Below are 25,060 nucleotides of genomic sequence, written 5' to 3'. Positions count from 1 at the left end.
CAACTCCTGAATTAAAAGGCTATGGAAGATTAAATCCAGCATCTGGAGTTTGCCCTGGAAGCAGATGGCAAATCATCATGGTGCACACAGTGCCTTTCACCTGTCTCCTCACAGGCAGCCACTGGGTCCCGGAGATGTGACCCAGGAGCAACTCTGGACACATACACAGGGTGGGCCAGGATATGTGCTGCCAGGCACATCCTTGGGGACAGCGTGGTGAGGCCATGCCACATCCTGCTGAGCAGGCAGGAGGTGGTGCCACCTCCCCAGGTGGGCTCCCTCCACCAGGGACCCAGCTAGGCCATATTTTTTCCCACTGGTGCTGGGTTTTTCTGTGTAGCCCCACGGCTGCTGCAGGCTTCCCAATCTGCTGGCACAGCCACACCCGGATGCCTGATTCGGGCAACACCCCAGAGCCTATCACCAATGTGCCCTGGACTGCCGAGGAGCTTATCATCCTGGAGAGGAGAAGGAAGTGCCCAGGGATACCACTGCCCCCGTGCACATCCTTGAACCTCACCCTGTGGCACAGCTGGAGCCACCAAGGCAGGGAGCAGGGCTGCCCCAGCTGGGAAATGTGGCTGTGTCCTGCCTCCGCGGGGTGGTGGTTACGGATTAAGGAGTCTTAAATGTCAGACGACCAGGCGCTCCCTAGAAATCCACTTATCTCCGCTGCCACTCGGAGCGGCCAGAGCCGGGCGGTTCTGGAGATAACGCGATTTGAAGCGTCCACCCGAGCATTGCAGGGCTGCGGGTGCCCTGCGGACAACGCCAGGCACCTCCTCCCCTCCTCCACTCGCCCAGCTGCTGCCCAGAGAGCCGGGTGATGGCCACGCTGCTCAGCCCGGGGGCTGCACCCACCTGCGTGGTGCCCCCCTCCCCAATTCCGGGGCATGAGGGAGGCTTGGCAGCCTCGGTGCTCATCCATCCCCCCCTGTGCCAAAGCTGCACCAATTCGCTGCCCAAATCCTAAAACGACTGTAACTAAAACCTACCAGATTGAGCCTGGGGAAGAGCCCCCCCCGCCTCTCCCCCCTCTCCAAATGGGATTGAACAGATCTGCTCTCGCACGAGCCCAGCTCGCAGCCAAGCAGCATCTGACATTCACGCGCCGTGGCACGGCTCTGCCGCTCGCCCACTCCCCCCGGCTTGGCATCGCCCCGGAGATGCGCCATCAATCCCAGCCCAGCAGAACACCCCCTGTCCTCTGCTAATTCCCTCCAGACCTTCCTGGAGGGACTCTCTGGCCCAACTAGCTCCCCATGTTCTGCCCACCGAGTGAGGCCCCCAAGGTGACTGAGGGCTGTGAGGTTCAGGGACCAGGCAGAACGACCCCAGGCATGGGGGACAGGTGGGCAGGGGCAGGCGCTGCCCAGTGGCAGATGCCAACAACAACGGGCAGCCCAGCAGGACCTCCGAAGAAGAGCCGTGGGGCTGAGGGTGGCTTTGCCCCGAGGAGACCCACACATGCCTGCCTAGGCCAAGCTAAGATGTGTGAATCACTCTGTTAACAGATGGGGCAATTACAGCGTCAATTACTTGGGGTCTGACCGACAACCAGGTCACAGAGAGACCCTTGGCATGGGCAGAGTGCAGGGAAGTTAATTAAAAACCAGGGGAAAAGCTGTAGGTACAGTCACATGGGAATGCTGGATGGCAAAGAGCCCCAAAGCCAACAGTGCCACCTTCAACGGTGTTCCAATGTACATGTGCCACCTCCAAGTGCCACCTTTGATGGTGCCCAAATCTATTCATGCCACCTCCAGGTGTCACCCTCAATTGTGCCTAAATCCATTAGTGTCACCTTCAAGAACAGCTCCAGCCTGTAGAAGTCCCCTTGTGCTCCCAGCTCTCTCAAAACCTCATCCCTCCACATCCCACCAGGCAGCTCCCTGGTGGCAGAGCACAAACCCAGAGGCTGCTCCAGATCCCAGGAGAGCTGGCACTGGGATGGGCCGGTGCACCCACGCCACGCCAGCACCTGTGTCACTGTCACCACTTGAGAGCACCGGGGCCAGCTCAGTGCATTGGAGTTTGGCCTCTAATGGACGGTGGGAACCTTACGGTGCTCAGAGATGAAATCCCAAACACCCACCATCCCTGCTCCTGAGGACAACCGCTCTGAAAGAACCACTTTTCCCAGCAGGAAGGCGGCGGCCCCGTCGGAAAGCCGCCGGCCTTGTCGGAGAGCGGGTCCGCAGACGGCCGCTATTGACAGATGTCTAAGAGGACGGCGAATAATCCCGTCTTCCTCTGGGAGGATTCGGGTCGCCCTCGCCCTCACCGGGGGTTTATCCATTGTCTGGATCTGCCGGCGGTTGTTATTTTTGGTCAGCACCACGTTTTGCTTGGCCTTGCTGGCAGGAGGGAAACAGGAGGAAGAAGAGAAAGGGGAGGAAGGCTGCTTGGCCAGGGCTTGGTGTGGGGGGGGGAAGACCAGCTCAGCTTTGGGAGGGGGCAGTGAGGCACCCCACAGCCCCTGGGGAGTCGAGCTGGTCTCTTCCCAGCCCCACAGCCTTGCTGAGCACAGCCAAAACTCACCACAACAATGGGGCTGGAACTATCCCATCCCGAGTGCTGCCCAGAGGAGTTGCTTCCAGTAAGCCCAGTGGGCCAGAGAGGCTTGAGAGTTTTTGGGGTACAGGTTTTGGGAAGCAGGCAGCAGTCAGGGTTCTCTCTGTCACCAAAACCAAGTGCAGGGTGTTTTCTGAGGGACGAGCAGACCCTGTCTGCAGAGCCATGCATGTCTCAGGTCCATGCAGACAAGCCAAAAAAAGCTGGGTAGCTTCAGGAAGACAAACCCCCAACCTGCCCTGACCTTCTGGGCTGTGGACTCCCATCCCTCACACCTCACCCTCAGCACTGCAGCATCCCAACAGCATCCCAGCCCTGCTGGCAGGTCCTGTCCTTCCTGGTAGCTTGGAGCTCACCAACATTGCAGGGTGCAGCTCAGCCAGCCTCTGAGATCTGCACTACAGAGGCATTAGTGAGACCCTGGAACAGGTCACCCAGAGCAGCTGTGGCTGCCCCATCCCTGGAAATGTCCAAGGCCAGGTTGGATGGGGTTTGGAGAAACCCAGGAGAGTAGAAGGTGTCCCTGCCCATGGCAGGGGTTTGGAATGAGATGAGCTTTAAGGTCCCATCCAACCCAAACCATTCCATGATTCTGTGATTCTATCCTGCTGAGACAGGTACAAGGGGAGGCAGAGCTGGGGTAAGAGCATCCAAGAGGATGTTTCTAGGGAGAAGACACAGAAACACCTCAAGACTTTGCTTCTCCCCATCTCCCCAGCAGCGATGCAGGGCGTATCCCCTCAAGGCAGGGCTTGCCATCCTTCTCCAAGTCTTCCCATCACCTCCCAGTTTGCCTGCAGAGCAGGAAGACAGGATAAAGATCCCTCCCCGCTCCGTGGGATCTTGCTCCTACAAGAGATGAAGGCATGAGCACAGAACTGCCTCTCCCGAGCTTTCCCCACGCTCAGCACCGCTTGTCATTCAAGCAAACCCCGTGGCCTTTAAGCTGCCAAGGTACCAGAGCTGCTCTGGAATCGGAGTTCGCTCGGCTCCTGCCCTGGAGCAAGGAATCTGAAACGCTGCCACTGGAAACGAAACAGAGCATCCGTCATTTTACTTGCCAGAAATATATCCAGCCCCCAAAAAAAGAAATACTGCCTGCAAAAGAGCCAGCAACAAAGCCCTCGATTCCACCGGTGAAGCAGAGCCTGGTGTTGAGCATTTCCACTGGAATTCTGATTCTCTTCCCAGTTCAAAATCGCCCAAAATAAAACAAGCAGCAGGGCCAGGTTATGGCCAGAGGGGCCAGAAGAAGGGCGCCAGGTCATAATCAGAAGCTCCCACCTAGGATGCTACAAAGAAAATCCATGGATTTGGAAAGAAAAGAGGCAGGTGGCAGAGGCAGGACTGGAGGGGATGAAAGCTCCAGAGGAGCACAGCGAAGCCCAGGCAGCCCCACCACGGGGATGTCCAGGGGACCCCACCCTGCCCACGGCATCCTGCCCGCAGTCCTCCCAGGCAGGCAGGTCACCCCCAGCCATTCCCAGTCGCATCCCCAGGAAAAGCAGCAGCGCGTTCCCAGCCAGCCCAGCCCCCAGCCCAGGCACGCCAACCCAAATATCTGCGAGAGGCGCTCCCCTCCCTGGGAACGGCGACTCGCCCGCAGAGTTCACATGCCCCAGCAATGCCTGATTAAACTCCCAAACTCCAAGGGAATACCCCTGAGGCTGTCTGAAGATAAGCTAGGAGCTAGGCTGCTCTCAGGAAATGCAGGAACTGGGAAAGAGCAATCCCTTTTCTTTTTTTTTTTTTTTCTTTTAGATCCAGAATAACCCAGAGCAAACCCTGTTGCTCTCTCACTCAGACACAAGCTGAGCTCGCTGCTGTGCACCCCAGAGCTTCCTGCTCCCTGAGACATCGCAGGTGACTGAGCCCTGCTGCAAGCCAGACCCTGCTGGAGGCACTGGGAATGGCACCGGAGAGCCCAGGACAGCCCCAGGAAGGTGCTGAGCAAGGGGACAGAGCTGGAGCCTGGCAGAGGGGAGGGTGCTGCCCAGGCATGGGTGCCACTTGCTGCCAGCACCTCCAGGATGGGATGCTTGGCAGGTGCTCCACCATTTTGGTTCACCTCAGGCGCTGGTTTCACTGCTCCTCAGGTCTCCTGCACCCCTCACTGTTTTTTTCCATTCCTTGAGCTATTCCATGTGGGGTGGTCATAGCACCAGAGCCAGATCTCCCAGGCCATCTGCACACTCAAGGGCAGGGCAGTCAAGGAAACCATGTTAATGCAGCACCCAAACAAACAGGCAAATTGGAGCATCCTGGCATCAAGAGGAAGATGATGCTCCTCCCTTCTGCACCTGCTGGATCCCAGGGAGCAACCAGCACCTCATCCTCGAGGACAGCAGAGCCACAGGCAGGGGTTGTATCACCCTTGGGGACCAGGCTGCTGATGGGGACACTGCAACACTGGCATCAGGGATGACCAAGGTCTGCCCTCAACCAGGACCACGTCTGGGGAGACCTGCACCCATCACAGCGTGCTGCCGGGTCAGCAAACACACCTGAGGCCAGAGGACACACACGGACTGACCCGAGCCAAGCTCTCCTTCAGAGATTCCTCTTGGGTATCTTTTTGGTTCTTAACCAAGAATCAGCCCAAATGAAAGGCACCTTCCTTCCCTGTGCATGGCAATAGAGGATAGAAAAGCAGCACTGCTGGGCAACCTGCTGGTAAAGAGTTATTAGGAAAACTGCTCCTGGAAAATTGTTCCCAGAAAACTGTCGGGCCCATGATGGGGTGGCAGGCAGGGAGGTGTTGTACCAAGGCCCAGCTTCTGTGTCTGATCAGATACCAGCCAGTCTGACTGCAGGAACCACTGGGACTGCTCTGGAACAATCAGATTCCCCCTGGGGTCCTGCACAGCCATGAGACCCCACCGTGGCCTTTCCATGCACGAAGGGGGTATGGAAGATCAGTGGATAGAGACTTCTCACCATGGCCTGCTGTAACAGAACAAGGCTGAGGGCTTTAAACTGACAGAGAGTGGGCTGGATAAGGTGTTAGGGGGAAATTCCCTGTGAGGGTGGCACAGGGTGCCCAGAGCAGCTGTGGCTGCCCCATCCCTGGAAGTGCTCCAGGCCAGGCTGGACAGGGTTGGAGCAGCCTGGGCTAGTGGAAGGTGTCCCTGCCCATGGCAGGGGGTGGAATGAGATAGTCTCTTCTGACCCAAAGCATTTTCTGAGCCTATGGCAATTTTTAAAAAGCACAAGTGAGGTGGCATAAACTGTCAGGTCCTAAAGAACCAGGCCCAGGACATTTGGAAAGCAGAGCTGAAGTCCTGGGAAGGGGGAAGGGATCACCATCACTATCACCAGCCACAGCATCAATCAGGATGGGAGGACCCTCAGCTGAAAGAGCTGCAGGACTCACAGTAAGAAACAGAGGTTCACTCTCTGACCTCGAGGAGAGCAGCCGTGGAAAAACCCATCTACGAGCTGTCACAACACAGAGGAAGATAGGGATGGGCCACAGGACCGAGCCTGGGGAAGCTGAAGCATGAAGGAAACACTGCTTGGTGGGAGCTGGAAAGGGCTTATCACACTGGAGCCATGCTCTGAGGGGACTGACTGCAGGGTGTCAGCCTGTCTGGGCTCGCTGCTCCTTCCTGGCCCCAAGCTCTGAGGGGCTACACTCAGACTAGAGCTGGATGTCAATGCTCCTGCCTTCCCTCATTTCCCAAGTGGCAGGCTAGAATGACAAGCAGCAAGTTGGATGTAGCTGGTGTCTGCCACGTGGTGGCCCAGCCCTTCTCCAGCAAGCCCAGGGTGGGTTCAGGACTCCAGCCCGCTCCCAGGACCTGCCTGCCACATTGGGGAGCCCCTGCCAGAGAACCATCTTCCCTCACCAGGGAAGGGTTTGATCCCATCAGGGCTTTCATCCCTCCTGAAACCAAACACCCATCTCCAGAGGGATCTTCCCACAGCACTGCCAAGCTCCTGGCATGGGAGGGAAGCTCCAGAGCACAGAGCTCCCAACCAAATGGGTTCCCACTGCCCGCTCTCAGCTTCCATGAGGAACATTCTCTTCAACTTGCTGCTTCCCCATCCTCCTCCCTCTTCCTCATGCCACAGGACCCTGCACCTTGCCCTCAGCAGAGTGATCCATAGAGGATGAGCCCAAGGATGGCTGAGGGATGAGCAGGGGCTGTGGGATGAGCTGGGCAAGGGAGCACCCACAGAATCCATCCCCCAACAAGCTGGAGCACCAGCAGATATGGACTTGGTGCTGGTGGATTCTACAAAAAGGAACTTATCCTTGTGTCTGGAATGAGCCCTGGAATTTTAGGGACTGTCCACAACATCTCCCTCAGTGTTCTGATGACGCTGTTTTCATTCCATGAGCTCCACAAAGACCTGTCTGAGGGGGGAGGAGGGGGTTTCCTGCCATCATAGCTCCTGACACTTTTGACATAAGGCACATCTAGGTTAAGGTAGAGAAAATCCCAAGCAATTCCTGACCAGGTTCCCCTCAGCCAGTGTGGCTTCCCCATCCCCAGCCCAGATGGACCTGCCTGCCCTCCCGGTACTTCTCTCCTGCACCCCGTGATGCTGAACGACAGCACCCGGAGGGGGCACATCCTTCTCTGAGGACTTTTCAGACAAAAAAAAAGTACTTTTTCCCCCTGATGATGCATTTTAACAATGCAACAAAGCCAAGTAGTGGTGCCAGGGCTGCAGCCCTCCCTCTCTCTCCCAGGGGAAGCAGCCAGCACCCACGCTGGGGATTCAGGATGGGTGTCTCCAGAGGATGGCCAGGGGCGTCCTCGCCTCCCCGCAGCAGCACCGCAGCAGCACCCCCGCTGCAGCTCAAGGGCTTTAAGCTGGTGCAGCACAAGTCCCTGCGCAGCCCCCCGAGGTGTAAGGCTCCCTGAGCTCTTAATGGGCTTACAGAGCCCTGGGACCAGAGCGGCTCCGCCAGCGCAGCCCCGGGGACTCAGAGGCATCCCCGGCTGGCACCCCTGCCTGGCACCCCCGGCGTGCCAGGGGCCACCTCCCAGCCCTGTCCCGGGCGGCACCGAGCGCTCAGCCTGCTCTCTCCCCATCCCAAATCCCACACGCCTCCTCCTTAAGGACGTGTGTCCTCCCCAGCCCTACAGCAGACCCACTGCCCCCAGGCCATGCCCCCAGCCTGGCACCCACACTGCCCTGCCTGCACCTGCAGCCTGTGCCCCACACTTGCACCCCACTCTGGTTCCTGCTCCACTCCTCACCCCATCACGATTGTGCACCCCACATCTCACTCTACACATGCACCCCACACCTCACCCCACATCTCACCCTACACGTGCACCCCACCCCACATCTCACCCCACATCATCACCCAGGGCCGCGCTGGGACCGCACGGAGCAGCAGGAGCAGGGCGCTGCCACTGGGGCAGCACCAGCTGCACATCCTCTCCCACTCCGGGGGTTCAGACCCCCTCAAATCCAGGCTGAGCATGCGAGGAGCATGTGCTATGCAGCCTGGTAAGGCTGGAGGGGCCAGCACACCATCCCACACCACCCCCAGGAAATCCTGGTTTTCCAGGCTTGGATCAAGCATAGTAGACTGGGAAAAACAGCCAGCAGGAGCAGGGCCATCCAGGGAAAATCCTACTGGAAAACCCCAATCCTACTGGAATTCACTAACACCCCATTCTCTACCAGCACAAGTTTTGGGGAGGCAGCCCCTGGGTGGATGCACTTTGGCAGGGAAGGCTCTGCCCTCCTCTTCATCCTGTTTTGGGGACTTGGACTTTGTACCTTTGGGTTTTCCTAGAGGGGAAATATTTTTAAAAAGCAAAAAAAAAACCCTCAAAACCTAAGAACGTTACTGAATCCTGTGAATTCCCTATCAGCTGCTGTACACGCACGTGGCACAGAAAAATCCTTAGCAAATTCCTGCTGAAAAATAATAAAAAAGCCAGGAAAACCCACCAAAGGCTGAGCTTGCCGGACACAGCGCGCCAGGAGGGGCTGACAGAGCTGTTACGGTCTATTGGGCCAATAATCCACAAACTAAGACAGATTTATTGTACATGGCAGATCCTAACAGCTCCAAAGAAACCATCACTGTCTCCTGGCGCTTAAAATTCACTTTCTTCGGGGGGAAAAAAAAGGGCCAAAATATGGCTTTATGAGATAAGATGCGTGGTTGGACCGTTCTGTGACAGGCAGAAGCCTGTGCAAACACATACACAGCTCTTTTTTTCCTTGGTATATAAATATATAAAATATCTCCTCTTCCAAGGCAAGTGCGACTGCATTACCCGTCGGAGCGCTGTCCTTACCACCGGATTACCCGGCTTGGTTTCACCTCCCTTAGCAAGATGGATTTGCAGGGATGTTGTTTCCGCTTCGATATTACTGATCAGAAACAGGGGCAGATAAAAAATCAAGTTAATTAAAGATAAAATGAGCCCCTGCATCCATCTGGCTTGCTGGGATGGGTGAGTTTGGGTGCCCTCTCCTTGGAAGGTGTAAGGATGTGAGAAGGGAGATGCTGGAGAGGAGAGCAGGCTCTTCCCACTGGCGTGACAGTGATGGCAAGCCTGGGATACGGGGATAGTTCGATGCTGACGATGATAATAAAAATAATAATATTAAAAAGGTCAGAGCTGGTGCTTTCCCTGTTCTGGCAGACAGGACCCCAGCCAGTGTGGAGCAGCAGGCCAAGAGCGGGATCAGCCCAATCCCATCAGTAATTGCGAGGCCTGTTTGAATCTCGGGGAGGCTGGAAATCACGCTGGGCCGGGCTCTGAGCGGCTGATCAGACCGGACCGGACGGGGATCAGAGGCTCAGCTTACGGCTTTAGCGCGGCTTTAGCGCAGCTTGTCCCAGCCGGTGCTGCCCCAGGGAGGGCCGCGCTCCCGGGATGCTCCCAGGATGCTCCCGGGATGCTCGGAGGTGCGTGGGAGCGAGCATCCCTCAGCGGGGCGATGCCTGGGGGCACAGCCAGCCCGGAGCCCCCCGGGCACGGCGCCTGGATGGTGGGTCAGCTGCCCTGACAGCCCCACCAGCACCCATGTGCACCCCAAAACCATCTGCGTTATGGGGAGCTGGAGCAGGCTACCAGGGGAGAAGCTCTTGGAGGCTCGGAGCGATGCCCAGGGGCAGGGATGGGTGCAGGAAGGGGGGTGTGCAGACCCCAAAACCGTGCCAGGGGTGCGGGCGGTGGGATGCCGGAGCAGACAAGGGCAGCAGCTTCCAGCCGCAGCGGAGCCGCGGAGCGATGCCCGCGGGCAGGGACGGGGCAGGGACGGGGCAGGGACGGCTCCAGCCCTCCGGCCGGCGGTGCAGAGCGGGCAGGGATGTGCCGGGACTGGCCGGGTGGCTCCAGGGAGGGAATTGAAGGAGTAATTAGAGCAGGAGGCTGTGAGTCAGCAAACGATGCGTAACCTCGGCGAGGCCGACAATGAGGCAAAAGATGGCAGTTTCGACCGAGAGCGCCGGCTGAAAGGGCACATTTAGATATGCAAAAAGCAGCAACTCCCGACAATCCCAGGGCTACGACCCGCTCGGCAATCCGGAGCCGCCGTCTGCCGCCGAGCTCTCCACGCCTTCCTCCAAAATCATGGTGAATAGAGACACGGGTGGGCGCAGAGCCAACCCCACGGAGGGAGGTCGTGGGGATCGCTCCCAAAAAAACAGCGGTCGGGGGCAAACCCCGGGCAGGCTGGACAGTGGGATACAACCAGCCTGGGCAGCTGACCTTCCTCCGGGTGCTCCGGGGAGAAGCAGCCCCAGTGCACTCCGCGATGGATGTTAAGGTCTGGCTTGGAAGCCAAGCCCAGCGTCCCCCAGTTTTGGGGGGGGGTGCATCGGGGCTGCAGGCAGGTACAGCCGCCCTCGGCGAGAAGAGTTTAATTAAGGCCGGAAAGCGATCGTTAAACGGCCGGCGCGGGTAATCGATGCGGAAGGGGCAGCTCGGTGCCCAGGGACCATCTGCTCGGGGAGCGCAGCGAGCGCGGCTCCGGCCCCCCCGGCCCCCCGCGCCTGCCGGGAAGCGCCGCCGGGGCAGCTGCTTGGGGGCCCGATCCCGGGCTGAACCCCGGCCAAGCCGTCCCGGGGGGATGGGAGCTGCCCCTCGCCTCAACCCGCCCTTCCCGTAAAGCCCCAAGGCCCCGAGGCACGTCATTTCCCCGGCTCCGAGCCCACCCGAGGGTCCCCCCACAGCCGGGCATCCCCCGCCCCCGACAGGATGTGGCCAAGCACCCTTCTCCCTCACTGCTGTTTTCACCCTCGAGGTGAGTTTGTGGCAGTCTCAGCCCTGAGGCTCCGAGGGTTTGTGACTTTAGGAGCGCCCAGCCCCCTGCACACCCATGGCCGCATTCCCGAGCGAATACTCAGAGGGAACCCCATCCCGCCCTGGGGCACTCTGTCCCTTCCCACTCCGCAGCACCCCCAGGCCTTTCTCCAACCTTGAATTTCTCCTTATTTCCACCCAATAAATGATGGTGGGTGCTCAGGGGCAGTAAGGCTGGGTGTGGTGCATCTGCTCCCCAAGGACCCAGGAGCTACTCCCCACTACAGGCACTGACTCCAGGGGATGGCACTTGGAGGAACCAGTGTCCCCAGTGGTGTCCCTCGGCTATGAGCCCTTCTGCCATCATCACACCCTGAGCAGCTCCCAGGATCAGCACATTCTGGGAAGCCTGTGGGGCCATGGCACTGGCGTGACCCTGTTGGGTGCTGCAGACCCTGGGCATGGAGCCACAGGCATCCTTCTCCTGGTCTGGATCTGTCCCATCGGGGGGAGAGGAGCATCCAAGGAGGGGGAGAGCTGCACCCCAAGGAAGAAAGGAGCCCAAGGGTGCTTCCAGAGGAAGTGCTGGCACAAGGAACAAGCCCTGGGACACAGCATGGCCAGGAGACCAGGAAAAAGCCCTGTCCCATCCTCTTGCCTTGCCTGGGGCAGAGGGGATGGTGCAGCTCCTGCTGGCCCAGGCACAGGCAGGGTGTCAGGTGGGTCCCCAAGCCAGGGGCCAGCAGGGTTCAAGGTGACCTGCAAAGCTCAGGGTGGGCTCATGCCCTCCTTGCCCCATGGATGGAGACATCTTGGGCTCCTCCTCACCTGCCCAGACCTGCAGACCCCAGGGAAGGGGACCATGGCTCTCCCCACTCCCGTGGCAGCAGCTCAGCTGGCAGGGGACAGTGCCTCGGCACACACCCACGCCCTCCCTCACAAACTGGTGCCAGTTTGAGGGCCACCCTGCTCCAGGCAGGTAGATTCAATTTCTGGTTGCCAGCACCTTTGGGAGAGCAGGCTGAGGCTCCAGCACAGAGCTGGCTGTGTGAGGGTTTGCCAGGACACCCAGCACACCCAAGTTCCCAGGGGCACACTCGGGGATGCTCCTGGTAGCCCAGCACTGCCCAGGGTACCAGCCACAGGACGTGGGGATGAGATGACCCTTCCCTTCCCCACCTGTGTGGGCAGGGATGCCCATGGCAGCCCGGTGGGAGAGCAGCGGGAACACTCTGGGCAGGAGGCAGCAGGGAGACCCTTGAAAGGAAGAGGGATCTGCTTCTACTGCAGGAGGGAAACTGAGGCAGGGGAGGGCTGGGATGGGCCCACACACTTGGCACAGCAAGGGGACCTAGAGCCAGCTTTGCCTGATACTCCCCATCCAGAGGGGGGTGTCTGTCCCAGATCCTGTCCCCGCTCTGTGCTGAGTACAGGGAGCAAAGGCAGAGCAGGAACAACCCTCTGCCCTGGCACTGCCACCCCCCAGTGTGGGGCATGAGACAGGATCACACCCACAGTGGGGTGCCCCCCACCCCTCTCAGGAAGGATCCAGCCCCTCAAACTGGAGCCCAGCCCCAGAACAGCGCTTAAACCACCCCCCAAACCACTGCTCAACCTCTGAGGCAGTACTCAGCCACCCAAACTGGTGCTTGGTGGCCAAAGTGGCTCTCAGCTTCCCAAAACAGAGCTCAGCTCCCAAGCCAGGGCTCATCCCCTGAGCCAGCACTGAACCCCTGAGCGGGTGCTGGACACCCCAGAGAGGTGTCTGACCCCTGAGATGGTGCTCAGCCCTCCAGAACAGTGCCTGACCCCAAGAACTGCTCAGCCCCATGAAACAGCCACTGAGCTGCTGCCCAGACCCCAAAGTGAAGTTCAGGCCCCAAATCAGTGCTGGAGCCTCAAGCTGGTTCAGTCTCCTAAAATGCTGTTTGACTCTCCTGTTGGTGCTCAGCCTCCCAAAACACCAAACCCCCAAATCAGTGCTTGACCCCCAAGCCAGAACAATGCCTGACCACCAAACCAGTTGCCAGCTCCCCAAAACGGTGCTCAGCCCCTCGACCTAGTGCCCAACACCCCAAAATGCTGCTTGACCCCCAAGCCAGTGCTCAGCCCCCAAAGAGCCTGATCCCAAGGAGGGGTCAGCACTCCATGGTCCTCCCCACGCACAGCCATTCCAGTTTCCTCCCAGTACACCTACTGGTCACATGGTCCCTCAGAATGGCCAGACAGCCCTGAGGAGGTTTTCCCAAATTCCTCTGCCCCTTCATCAGCAAAAGGACACAGGAGCAGCATGGCAGGGAAGCCACCCCTCCCCAACACCCTGGCTGTGGGAAGGGACATGTCCCTCACTCTGTGTCCTGGAGGGGAGCCCCCTGACCCCTTTCCCATCATTTCCCAGGGGAGCATCACCAGTGGGATAGACCAGATTCCCAGAGCTCTGCTGGGAGCCTCCCTGGCCCGGGAACCATGGAGGGTGGGGGTCCTGGACAAAGGTAAAGAATCACCAGGTCCCTGGTTATCCCAGGAGGTGGCTGGATGGTTTGTGGGATGCAGACCAGGGACCAGGGGTGGGATGAGTGCACATCCAATCTCTAATGGAGGGGGTGCTGGCTGTGGGGGACACTGCCAGGGGGTTTTCCAGCCCTGTCCATCGGGATGAGCTGCTGAACCACCCCCACAGCCCAGTGCCAGCTATTCCCAGGATCAGCCTGGCAGTGCTTATGGGTATGGCTGAACCCCAAAGCAGCAACCACAGGCAGCCTGGGGACCCCCAGGGACTGGCCACAGGCCCCAGCTCCCCCATTCCCCCAGATTCCCCTTTCCCCCCAGCTCTGGCACCTCCAGACCCCCAGACACAGCCCCCATCCCCAATCTCAACATCCCCCCACCCCTAATCGAGCTGCCTGCCGCACAGACTCATCCCAGTTTAATCTTCACGGTGCATCAGGCAACGGGGAAAAAACACAACGATTTTCCTCTTTTTTTTTTTTTTTTTTTTGGGTCTTAATCTTTACCTGGGGTCAGATTTACCAATCCTCCCACTAATCCCCCAACGCCTTTGCAAAGCAAATGCCCCTCCTCCACCAGCCCCGAGCAGTGGGCCCAGGGAGCACCCATAGCCCCAGGGTGCCTCGGGATTAGCACTCCAGGTGACTCCAGTTTTTCCCAACCAGGTGGCAATACATGTTTTTAAAGGCTTTTTTTATTTAAGGAATGTGAATGTGAGGATGGGGGGAAGGAGATTACTCGGTAGTGGGGCGATAGGGGCAAAGCCTGGGAGTCTTGGCTCCACTGGCAGGCTCAGATCTGGGGGAAATACTCGGGGAAGGGAGGAGAAACCACTTCTTAGAGAGGATTCCATGCAATTCCCTGCCTCAGTGTGTAGAGATGAAAGGTCACCCCTTCTCCCGGGGTTCCAGGTCACCCGGTGGGGCAGGACTGGGAATCACCCCAGAGTTAGGGGGCTGCAGATGTGGGGACAAGAGTTCCTGTGGATGTGGGGGCTCTGGGATCCCTGAGGATGGGGGGGACACAGGGCTCTGCAGAGGGGGGCAGGGAGAGCAGAGGGCTTTGTGCATGGGAGGCTCTGCAGAGAGGGGCAACAGGGATCTGCAAAAGGGGGGACGGGGGGCCCTGCAGAGAGGGGACACGGAGCTTTGGAATGAAGGGACATCCTCAGCAGAACACAAACGCCCAGCTCCCAGCCCTGTGCCAGGCCATGGCACCCCCTCCCCAGGGCCAGCTGTCCCCAAGGGCGCTCAGAGCCACCTCCATCATCATCTTCATCCTCCGTGCTTATTTCCCACCCCACAGCCCCAGTTTTAAATAGCAGAATGGAGAGATGGTGCCAGGCTCCTGCTGTCACCGTGGTGAGGCAGGGGACACTAGGGACATCAAGAGTGGAGGTCCCCAGCAGTGCTGGCAGCATGGGTGACAGCGGAGCCCCTTCCAGCAGGCAGCACACTGTGCCAACCCAGGGCATGGAGGGAACGGGCAGAAACAGACAGACACGGATGGACAGACGGATGGGATGCTCTGCTTGCCATCCCAGGGACAGAGGGATGGGACCCCGAGGTGAGTGCCATGGCAGCCCTGCAAGGCCCACGCTGCAGAGCCAGACTCAGAAGGGCTGCAGCCCCCTTGGACAGCACCCATGCCCTGGGGATACCAGGGTCCCCCTCCTCTTCACCCATACTCGCACTGCACCCCTCCAAGCTCACTCCCTACACTGGGTACTCCCCAGGACACAGGAGGGGAAGGTGGGGAGGGACAGCCCAGCCTGGCACTCACAGTTCAGTGTCCAGCCAGCACCTACCACCCCACATCTCCTACCCTGATGCCTTTCAGATTCCCTCAGACTCCCCAAGAGCACTGCCACGTGTGCCATGGGATCCTCTCCAGGTCCTGGAAGGGACTGAGTCCACTGTGGGAGCATTGGGGTGCATCCCAAACCTCAAACCCCCGGCACTCACTCGCCCTGCACCCACACACACAGTGCTGCTCCCAAATCATTCAAGAGCCCCACAGCCACCCTCTGGCCAGCAGGACACGCTGATCCCCAGGCAGGCAGGCAGGATGGGCCCAGCGGAGCGGGCACACAGCAGCGGGATGCCCGTGGGAGGAGCAGCGGCTGCAATAGGAGATGAAGGAAGGGCTCTTGCTGCTCTGTCCGGAGCCAGCTAACGAGGCCATATTTGAAATGCCTCGCATACCTCCGGTCATCAGATTAGTGAGATGCAGAAGGTAAAGCAGAGGGCAAGAGCAGCGCTGCCGGCTCAGGCAGCGATCCCGGCCACGGGAACTGGGGGAAAAGTCCCCGGCTGGCAGCGGGGCACGGGATGGGCACTGGCATCTGCCTCCTGCTGGGATCCACCAGGGCACGGCGCAGCAGGGAAAGGTGGCAAGGATAACCTAACTGCTGCCATGTCCTGGCCACCAGCACTGCCACCTCCCCGGGGCCTGGGTGAGGCCTGGACCTGCTGAAAAACCTTTCAGCATCTGACAGGGGCTTACAGGAAAGTCAGAGAGAGGCTTTTCACCAGGGTCCGTTGTGATAGGACAAGGGGTGAGGGATTTAAACTAAAAGCGGAAAGTTTGGGATTGGATATTAGGAAGAATTGTTCCCTGTGAGGGTGGGCAGGCCCTGGCTCAGGCTGTCCAGAGAAGCTGTGGCTGCCCCATCCCTGGAAGTGCTCCAGGCCAGGTAGGACAGGGCTTGGAGGAACCTGCTTGACTGGAAGGTGTCTCTGCTCAGGGACCTTTAAGGTCCCTTCCTGCCCAAACTGTTCTCGGAGTCTACAGGAGCAAGATCCCACAGAGCCTCCAAGCATCATCTGTGGGCACAGCTCACCTGCCCTTCCCAAGGCATCAGATCTGCTTGGGCATGAATGGTCCTCCCTGGCCCTGCTCCAGGTCCAGAGGTGGCAGGAGAGCTGGAAGCTGCCCCTGAGCAGCAAGTGGGTGCAGAGGAACAAGAGCTCTTACAGGGTAAGAGCACCTGGAGCTGCCAACACTTGGGACCCTTCAGGGTTGGGATGTTCAATTGAGAATGTCTCAGCTTTCAGGATCTGGGCTTGGATCTGGAGCCCAAAATCCCGTCTCTGAGGGAGAGAAAGAGGCACAAAGACCACAAGGGCAAGTCCTAGCAGAGAGAAGTGAGAACCAGTGACACCAAGACCCTTGGGGACACCAAGAGAGAACCCAGAGGCTGAGTGGATGGAGCTGCATTGCTTGGCTGGGCATGGACAACTCCACATGGAAGAGTGTGGGAGACAGATATTGCCCAGATATCCCCACAGACAGCTGGAGCACAGACATGGACTCAAGGCCGATTTGCAAAGGCAAAACCAAAATATCCATCAAACAAGGGCTGCTTCCAACCACAGTCAACCACCCACAAACCAGGAGGTGACCAGGGACAGCAGCACCAGAGCAGGCCAGAGGGGAACATGCCCAATTTCATCACAGCTGAGCACAAACCCAGTCCCCATTCCAGCAGGCACCATACCCAGGGAGCTCACCATGTGCTCAGCCAATGTGTGCCAGGGTCAGTCGAGGGTACCATGGGTGGCAGCAGCCACCAGAGCTCACTGGAGTCACTCACAAGGCCAGGACAGCACTGCTCCCAGCCCTGCCACCACCCAGGGGACAATCAGACCCTGGGGATGAAGCCCATCTCAGAAGTGACCCAGAAATGACAGAGTACATCTCACCCCATGGGCAGGTCCCACTCATCATCCCCTCTGAGACACCCCAGGGCTGTCACAGGGTAACCCCAGCCCTTTTCCAGCTCCCACCTCTCGGAGCTGGGAGGGTGGAGATGGACAAGCACATCCTGCTTGGAAAATCAGAAAACAGCTTTTCTTTTTTCATTCTTTGCCACCGCTTCCAGGGTCACAGCTGACACACATCCTCCCATGCCCGGGTCACCACAGTGCCAGCATCTCTGCGGGGAGGTGACACAGCCCCATCCTCCCAGCACAAAGGGTGTCCCAGCTCAGGGGACGGAGGATGCTCTGGTGCGGGTGACACTGCTCCAGGACAAGGACATGGAGCCAGACCCACACATCCCAAGGCGAGCTGACAGCCTGGGAGCCATCAGCCCAGCCCCTCTTCCATGCCATAACCATGGATGGTGGAAACCAGGGACACCAAGGCAGCCGCTGCAAAACCTTCTGACCTCAAAAATCCTTTTATCCACATAATCACAGGCTGCCACCCGTGTGCAGCACAGGCTGTCATCTCGGACCATCAACACACTCCACCTGCCTGCAAGCCGTGGGAAAAGGCAGCAGGGATGAAATCACTCTAAAGGTACCAGGAGAGACTACAGGGTGGGCACATCACCAGAATGAGATGTTGACAGACCCCAAAGCTTTTTACCTGTGGATGTCAGGTGCCTGAGGGCCCGAGGCCAGGCTACACGTGCCCTTTGGACTTCCCCAAAGGCAAAGGGACCCACAGGTTGCCTCAGCCACTCACTGGGGTCACACCGTTCTGCTGCCTGCTGTCCCTGGAGCTCTCCTGGGGCTCCAGCCCCACGGTCCCAAGGGATACAGGACATGGGTAGGGATGCAGCCTGCTCCTCACCCACATGTCCTAATGCTCCCCAGTGGGCTCCCCAGGATGGCAAGTCCCAGCCTCCCCAGCAGGACATGTCCCTCTGCTGAAGGCAAAGGCAGCTGCAGAGCTGATCCCCACAACAAAGCCACTGCTGAGCAGCAGCAAACTCACATTTCCCCCACTCCAGCCTGGAGGTTGTGGCCATCTCTGGAGGCTGTTCCTCCTCCATCCACCCCTCTGCCCACATGCCTCTCCCACACCACTGCTCCTTGAGCCAAATCTCAGAATGGTTTGGGTTGGAAGTGACCTTAAAGCTCCTCTCCTTTCAACCCCCTGCCATGGCAGGCACACCTTCCACTAGCCCAGGCTGCTCCAAGCCTGGCCTTGGACACTTCCAGGGATGGGGCAGGCGCAGCTTCTCTGGGCACCCTGTGCCAGGGCCTCACCACCCTCAGTGTAAAACATTTCTTTCCTATGTACAGGTTAACCCTGACCTGTTACAGTTTAGAACTCTCACCCCTTGTCCTGTCACTCCAGGTCCTTGTCCAAAGTCCCTCTTCAGCTCCCTTGAAACTCCTTTGAGCACTGGAAGGAGCTTTAAGGTCTCCCTGTAGGCTTCTCTACGCCAGGTTGAACATCCCCAGCCTGTCTCCAGAGCAGAGGGGCTCCAGCCCTTGGACCTTCTCCGTGGCATCCTCTGGACCTGCTCCAACAGGCCCCACATCTGTCTGTGCTGAGGATGCCACAGCTGGATGTGGTGCCCCAAGGGGGTCTCCCCAGCACAGAGCAGAGGGAGAACACCCCCTCCTCACCCCACTGCCCGTGGTGCAGCCCAGGACACACTCGCCTTTCTGGTCTGCCAGTGCACAGTGCTGGCTGATGTCCCATTGTCACCCAGCAGCACCCCCAGTCATTTTCTGCAGGGCTGCTCCCAGCCCATCTATTCCCCCCGCGGTGCCAGGACTGGGACTGTCCCCACACAGCTGCAAGATCTTGCACTTGGCACGGCTGAACCTCCCACTCTCCTCTTCCCCCATCACCTGCCTGGCAGGAAAACAGCCACACACCATCCATGCCAGCATCTCCATCCTTTCCCAAGCCACCACAGCCCATCCATTCTCATGTCCCCAGCTGGGTGGGGGGCCAGCCTCTACCTGGGGCAGTGGCTCCCATCCTCCTCCCTGACCTGGATGAATTTCAAGAGCACCAATCACTGTGGGGACACCCACGCTCCACGCCTGGGCTCTGTGCAGAGAGGTGGCAGCAAGGGGCAGCAGTGACAATTGGGAGTCCCACAAGACCCCCCCATGCTCCCAGGAGTCAAAGCTGAGTCAGGGGAAAAGGAAGGGGAAAGGAGAAAAAAAAAAAAAAAGAAACAAGGCTTTTGAGTGCAATATTTTAGTTGAGCACCAGAGCATGAGTAAAGGAGGGAGCTTTTCGTGGTCTGGTGAGTTTAAGCTATGAGCTGAAAGTTTAACTATTAATACACTTAATCAAGAGGTTGTTCCTACAGCCAGGATTTGGGAAAACAAAACGGGGAGGCAGGAGAACGGTGGCATCGCTGTGGCCACCCTGGAGAATGTCCCTGCTGGGGGAGGTGGAGGGTCCAGGACCAGCTGGGGCTGGATCCAACCTCGGCCAAGCCTTGCGTGGACGCACCAGGAGGTGCCAGGTGCTGGCTGCCAGGGCCAAGCAGCCCGGATCCGCCTGTCACAGGAAATTTGTCAGAGGGGACAGTTTTGGGGAGAGGTTGCCACCCCCAAACCCTGCAGCACCCCCGGGTCACAGACAAGCAGAACCTGCCTGGAAAGGTCCTGGTGCCACCAGGGTCGGGGATCCCCAAAACACCTCCCACACCTGCACAGCGTCTCCTCCGGCACAAAGCTCTGCCCCAGGGCTTTGAGGAGGGCCAGGCTGACCCGTGGGGTGCTGCCCTGTCCCCTGCCCGGCCAGCCCGGAGCGCGGGAGCTGCGGGCAGTGCCTGGCAGTGCCTGGCAGCGCGGCGCCGGCTGCCCGCATCCCCACCACTAAATCCACCTCAAGGACGCCTCGGCCGGCTCCGGCCTCTTCCCACCGAGGCGGGGGGGAGGACACGGCGACATTCGTGACATGCCCAGCACAACCCCCCCGCCCCTGCCCGCACCTCCCGCCAGGCAAGCATCCCCCCCCCCGCCCGTGCCCCCGGGGCACCGAGCCCCGAACGGCGCCGGGACCAACTTCTGAGCGGCACCGGCGGGTCCTTTGTTACTTTGCTTTTGTTGTCACACGCCGGCGCGTCCCCGTCCCCATCGTCCCGTCACCGTGTCCCCCCCCACACCCCTCCCACAGCCCCCCCCGGGCGGCGTCCCCGAGGTCAGGGCGCGACATCTGCCAGCGCGACGGGGCGACGCCGCTACCGGCACCGGGGAGGGGGCGCAGCGCCGGGGGCTTCTCCGGGGGCATCTCCGGGGGCACCTCCGGGGGCATCTCCGGGGGCACCCCGCGCGGGGACACTCGGGGTGACACCGCCGCCGATGGCGATGCGCTGCGGCGGCCCCGCGGGGGCCGCTGGAGGAGCCGTTTCCCCGAAGCTGCTCCCGCCGGGAACGCGAAGGACGGACGGACGGACGGACGGACGGAGCGAGGTTTCCATGCCTACCGGCGCTCCCGCTGAGCGGGACCTCGGGGACAGTCACCCCCCGCCCTTTCCCACCCGAGCCCCTCGTCTCGGCCCCGCCGGGGGATGCAGCGCGGCCCGCGGGCAGCGGCGGGGCCGGGGAACGCCGGGGCCGGAGGGGTCCCGGTCCCCCCGCAGCCCCAGGTGCGGCCCCGCCGCCGGGCTGGGGGCCGGGGGGCGCGGACAAAGCGGCACAAAGGGGCCGCTGACACAGCAGGGCCCGTTTCCAGAGAAACAAAACTTCCGCCGGCCCCGGCTCCGCGCCCCAGGTAGCCGGGATGGGCATCCCCCCGGGCCCCCCCAAAACCGGCCTCCCGCAGCACGGCATCCCTCATCCTTCCCCCGGCCCCCCGGCACGGAGCGGCGGGGGGTGAAGGTTGCCCGGCCGGGTCAGCGCACACGCGGGGCCGTTACCGCAGGATGTGTGCGCAGCTTTGTTTGTGCGTGGGATGGCCCCCCCACCGTGGCCATCCCACCCCCTAACCCCCCATGCCACCCCCCCATCCTCCTCTCCCCAATCAATCATCCCAGCGAAGAATAACCCGACACGAAGCAGCCCCGGCCACGCAGGAAGGACGCTGCCGGCTGCGGGATGCGGTGGAAAAAAAAAAAAATAGGAATAATAAAATTGAAATAAAAGGGAAAAAATCAAACAACAACAAGAAAATACCCCACACCTCCGTGGGGCGCATGGGGCCGCGGTTCGGTGGAGTTTGAGGCCGTAATTCCCAAATTCGGGTACAATCCACAGCCCCCACGGTGGTTTCGGGGCTGGTGGCACCCACGCCGGTGCGAACGAGGGATGTTCCACGGCGCGATCGCGGTGGCTCGATGGGTGTCGGGGCGGTGGGGTACCGTCCCCGCCGCGGGTGGGGGGAGCAGGGGGTTCGGGAATCCCGTCTGACGGCGCAGCGGGGCGGGGGGGCTCGCTGGGAACGGGGGGGCGATAAAGTTGGGTGAGTTGTCGCACATGGCTGGGCGATGGCGAGCGGCGCCGCTCCCACGGCCACCCCGCGCCCGGGCACCGGTGGCGGAGCCAAAGTGCCGCGGGAGCCCGGCGCACCCCGGGGAGGCGGCAGCGACCCACGCGCGGACAGCGGGGCCGGGGGTGGGGGGTTCCCCGCGCGCCCCCCACGCCATCCCCGCCGCGGGTGGCACCGCCGGCCCCGCTGCCCACCGCCTCCCCCCGCCGCCGCCGCCCCCGCCGCCCCCCGGCCCCGCCGCCACCATTGTCACCCGGGAAACCACCGGGCGCTGCCACGGCGGTCCGGGGCGGCGGGGGGAGACGTGGGGGGCTCGCTCCGTCCCTCGCCGCGGCTCCCGGCGCATCCCCGCCGGGCTGCGGGTACCGGCAGCGGGGTTCGGTCGCACCGAGAAAAACTTTGCTCGTTACCCCGACGTTCCCCCGCTCCCCTCCCATCCCCGGGAAGCGGCGGGGCCGCTCGGGCGCCGCGCAGGCAGCACCGGCCGGGCCCGACGCGGGCAGGCGGGCAGGCGGCCAGCTCCGGCCCCGCCGCCGCCGCGGGCAGCCCGGGCACGGCGCCGGGCAGCGGGGCGAGCCGCGGATCCCCCCGCCAAACTTTTTCCTTCTCCACCGTCTCCCCTTTCTCCAACAGCCCCCCGACACCCCCCGCCCCAACTCCACCGCCGGAGCGCCCCGGGGGCCGGCACCGACCGGCGGTCCGGGAGCCGCCGCGCTGCGGGCAGCGCCGCCGGGAGCGGCGGGGGCTGCCCGGGCGCCGGGAAGGGGGCAGGAGGGGAAGGGAGCGGGGTAGGGAGGGGAGGTCAGCACCTGCCCGGGGCCGGGGCCGGGGCCGGGGCCGGTTGCCGAGGCGGGCTCGGTGCCTCGCCGCCGCCGCACACCCACCTCCACATCGCCGCTCGCTCTGGGAGTGCGCAGCCCCCGCTCCGCGCTGCACGGCGCTGCCGCCGCCGCCGCCGCTGCCCGCGGCTGCCGGCAAAACCCGGACCGGACCGGGCCGAGCGCCCCGCGCCGCCGGACACCGCCACACGCCGCGACACGCCGCGACACGCCGCGCGCGCCCCGCCCGCACCGCCACCCCCCCCCCGCCCCGGTTCGCCCGACCCCCGGCGCCGTGCGGATACACCCATCCCCGGCGGCCCCGCCGCCCCCACGGGTGTCACCCCGCCGCGCCGTGTGACAGCCGGCCCCGCGCGTGGGGACAGAGTGTGACCCTCGTGTCCCACCCACCCCCACCGGGTTTATCCCGCTGTGACCCCCACGTCTCATTTACCCGCCCCTGTCACGGGTGTAGCCGCGGTGTGTCTGCCCGCCCCCGTGTCCCAGCTGCCCCCATGGGTGTCACCGTGGTGTGTCCCCTCGTGTCCCGGGTGCCCTCATGGGTGTCACCGTGCCGTGCCGTCCGTGGGCTGCACACCCCACACGGGTGTTGCTGCGCTGTGTCGCCCTCCGTGTCCCAGCTGTCTCCCCCCCCGGGAGTGTCACCGTGGTGTCCCAACCCCTCGTGTCACACACGGATGGGATTTGAGTGTGTCCCCCCGTGTCCCATCCACCTCCACGGATGCCATCCTCTTCGCACCCCCTCCATGTGCCGCCTGCGTCCCACAGATTTCACCCCACTGTGCACCCCGCGTCCTAGCCGCACCCGTGGGTGCCAGCATGATGTCCCCTCACCCACGTCCCTCCACCTTAGCGTGCCCCCCCTCATTCCCACCGATCCCCAGTGGGATGTCACCATCCTCTCCCTGGGGTGTCACCCAACTGTGCCTCCTCCCGCCCCGCTGCTCCCCGAAGGGGTGACAGCCTCATGTGCACCCACATCCCCAGAATGTTCCTCATCCCTCTGTGGGGCGCACATCCCCCACTCCATCCCCCCTGCATGTCCCCAGTGTGGGGTGTCCCCCTGCAGCTCCCCCATCCCCTCTGGGGTGCCAGTCCCTCTGCTCTCCCCTCCGTGGGGTGTCCGCAGAGCGTTCCCATCTCTCTGTCCCCCCGTGGGCTGCGGTGGCAGAAGGTCCCAGAAGAAAGAGTCACCCCCAGGGAGCCGAGGGGCAGCGGAGGGGACAGAGGGGCGCAGAGCCCCCCATCCCAGCGCGCCCCCAGGGTGGCTCTGGGGAGGAGCCCCAGCCCGAGTCCCGGAGCCCCAGGCTTGCTGCCGCCACCGGGAGGGACCTCACGGTCTCACAGCGGGACATCGCTGAAATCCCCCTGAATAAACAGCAAATAATCGATGGTCCGATAAGTCAGCTGGAGGGAGGGGACAAATCCCGAGGTTTGGCCCCGCGGCGGAGGAGGGGGGGGATAACACTCTTGGCCCAGAAGTTTCCTGCTCAACTTTTTGCCAGAATTTTTTGCTGCTGAGGGGGAGAGTTGTTGTTGGGTTTGGGTTTTTTTTTTTTCTCTCCCCTTGGAGTTGTGGGCACTGAAATATTGGAAGTTAAAAAAAAAAAAAAATCCTTATATCCCCACTCCTCAGCCGAGAGCAGCTTTCCAGGGACAAACAGCCCAAAAAAAACCCACCACCCCCAATTCCTGCAGCCTTTTCAGTTGCCAGCAAAATACCCAAACCCTCTCAAAAGCAGAAACCCTGACAAAAATGAAACTGGGTTTGTGTTGCCGTTGATTTTTTTTTTTTTTCACAGGAATGCGAAATCTCTTCCCACCCCGCTCCCGCCTCGAAATGAAACAAAAAAAATCTGCGATGGGGCGGGGGGTGGGGGGCGAGCGGCGCGGATGCGCTGTTTGTATTTGATCCACGTCTCGTTAATTATGCGCCTCTCGCAGATTTAGCCACTGGGATTTGCAACCGCGGGTGCTGTGACGATGCTCCAGCTTCCCAAAAAATCTCCCTCCCGGGTGGCAGCGACGGGGGAGCGCGGTCCCATCCTCCTGAGCACCCTTTCAGCTCCTCTGCTGGCCCTCTAATGTGTTCCCAGCCTGCCTCCCTCCACAATTCAGCCGCTCAGCACCCCCAAAAAAGGAGCAGAGGAGCCTCATGCCTGGCACACGGGATGCGGGTGGCACTGGTGGCACAGGAGAAGGGACAGCATCCCACCAGCACCGCTCTAGGTGACACCGCCCAGCACACAGCACCATCTCACCCACGTGGTCTTCACCAAGAGCCTTTTCTTTGCCCCTTTTTGGCTATTTCTAAGGACCCCCGATGGGTGTTGATGTCCCCTTTGCCAAGGCAGGGCTCGTGGCAGTGGCACCTGGAGTTTGCCACCCACTGAAGGTCCCCAAACGCAGCAGCATTTCACTTCTCAGAGTGTCTGGAAAACTTACCTGTGGGAAAATCACCTTTACTGAGGTCTGGAATCCTCCAAGAGAAAGGAAACTGAGGCACAAAGCCAAGCTGGGACTTGGTGACAGTGACAGCAGCAAAGCTGTAGCTTCAGCTCAGTGCTCTCCAGGCTCCCAGCATTCCCACCTCCCAGTCCCCAGCTCCAGCCACAGGGAGCCCCCCAAATCCAGAGGAGGGTCCCCCAGCGCTCCCAGACAGGCAGGTCCCCACAGCACGGGGACAAGGGACACAGTCCCTGAGCCTCCAGTCTGCTC

General features: G+C 61.0%; 1 protein-coding gene across 4 annotated transcripts in view; it reads right to left on the bottom strand.

Annotated features, from left to right (window-relative positions):
• Positions 1 to 22,796, bottom strand: part of CXXC5 (CXXC finger protein 5) — a 35,736-nt gene extending 12,940 nt beyond the window's left edge. The window contains exon 1 of one of the 4 annotated variants that reach the window (XM_072935263.1): positions 22,776 to 22,796. Coding sequence is in view for 1 of the 4 variants with exons in the window: in XM_072935265.1 (XP_072791366.1) it covers positions 21,198 to 21,849 (652 nt within the window). In the remaining 3 variants the exon portion in view is untranslated. Of the gene's footprint in view, positions 1 to 21,197; positions 22,154 to 22,387; positions 22,563 to 22,775 lie in introns of those variants that run through there. The other 3 variants (XM_072935264.1, XM_030283856.4, XM_072935265.1) reach the window with 3 other exon arrangements.
• Between the last annotated feature and the right edge of the window lie 2,264 nt (positions 22,797 to 25,060).

Source organism: Taeniopygia guttata, chromosome 13 (assembly GCF_048771995.1).
Source record: "Taeniopygia guttata chromosome 13, bTaeGut7.mat, whole genome shotgun sequence".
In the NCBI taxonomy this organism is placed as follows: Eukaryota; Metazoa; Chordata; class Aves; order Passeriformes; family Estrildidae; genus Taeniopygia; species Taeniopygia guttata.
This window is presented reverse-complemented; position numbering and strand designations above follow the sequence as displayed.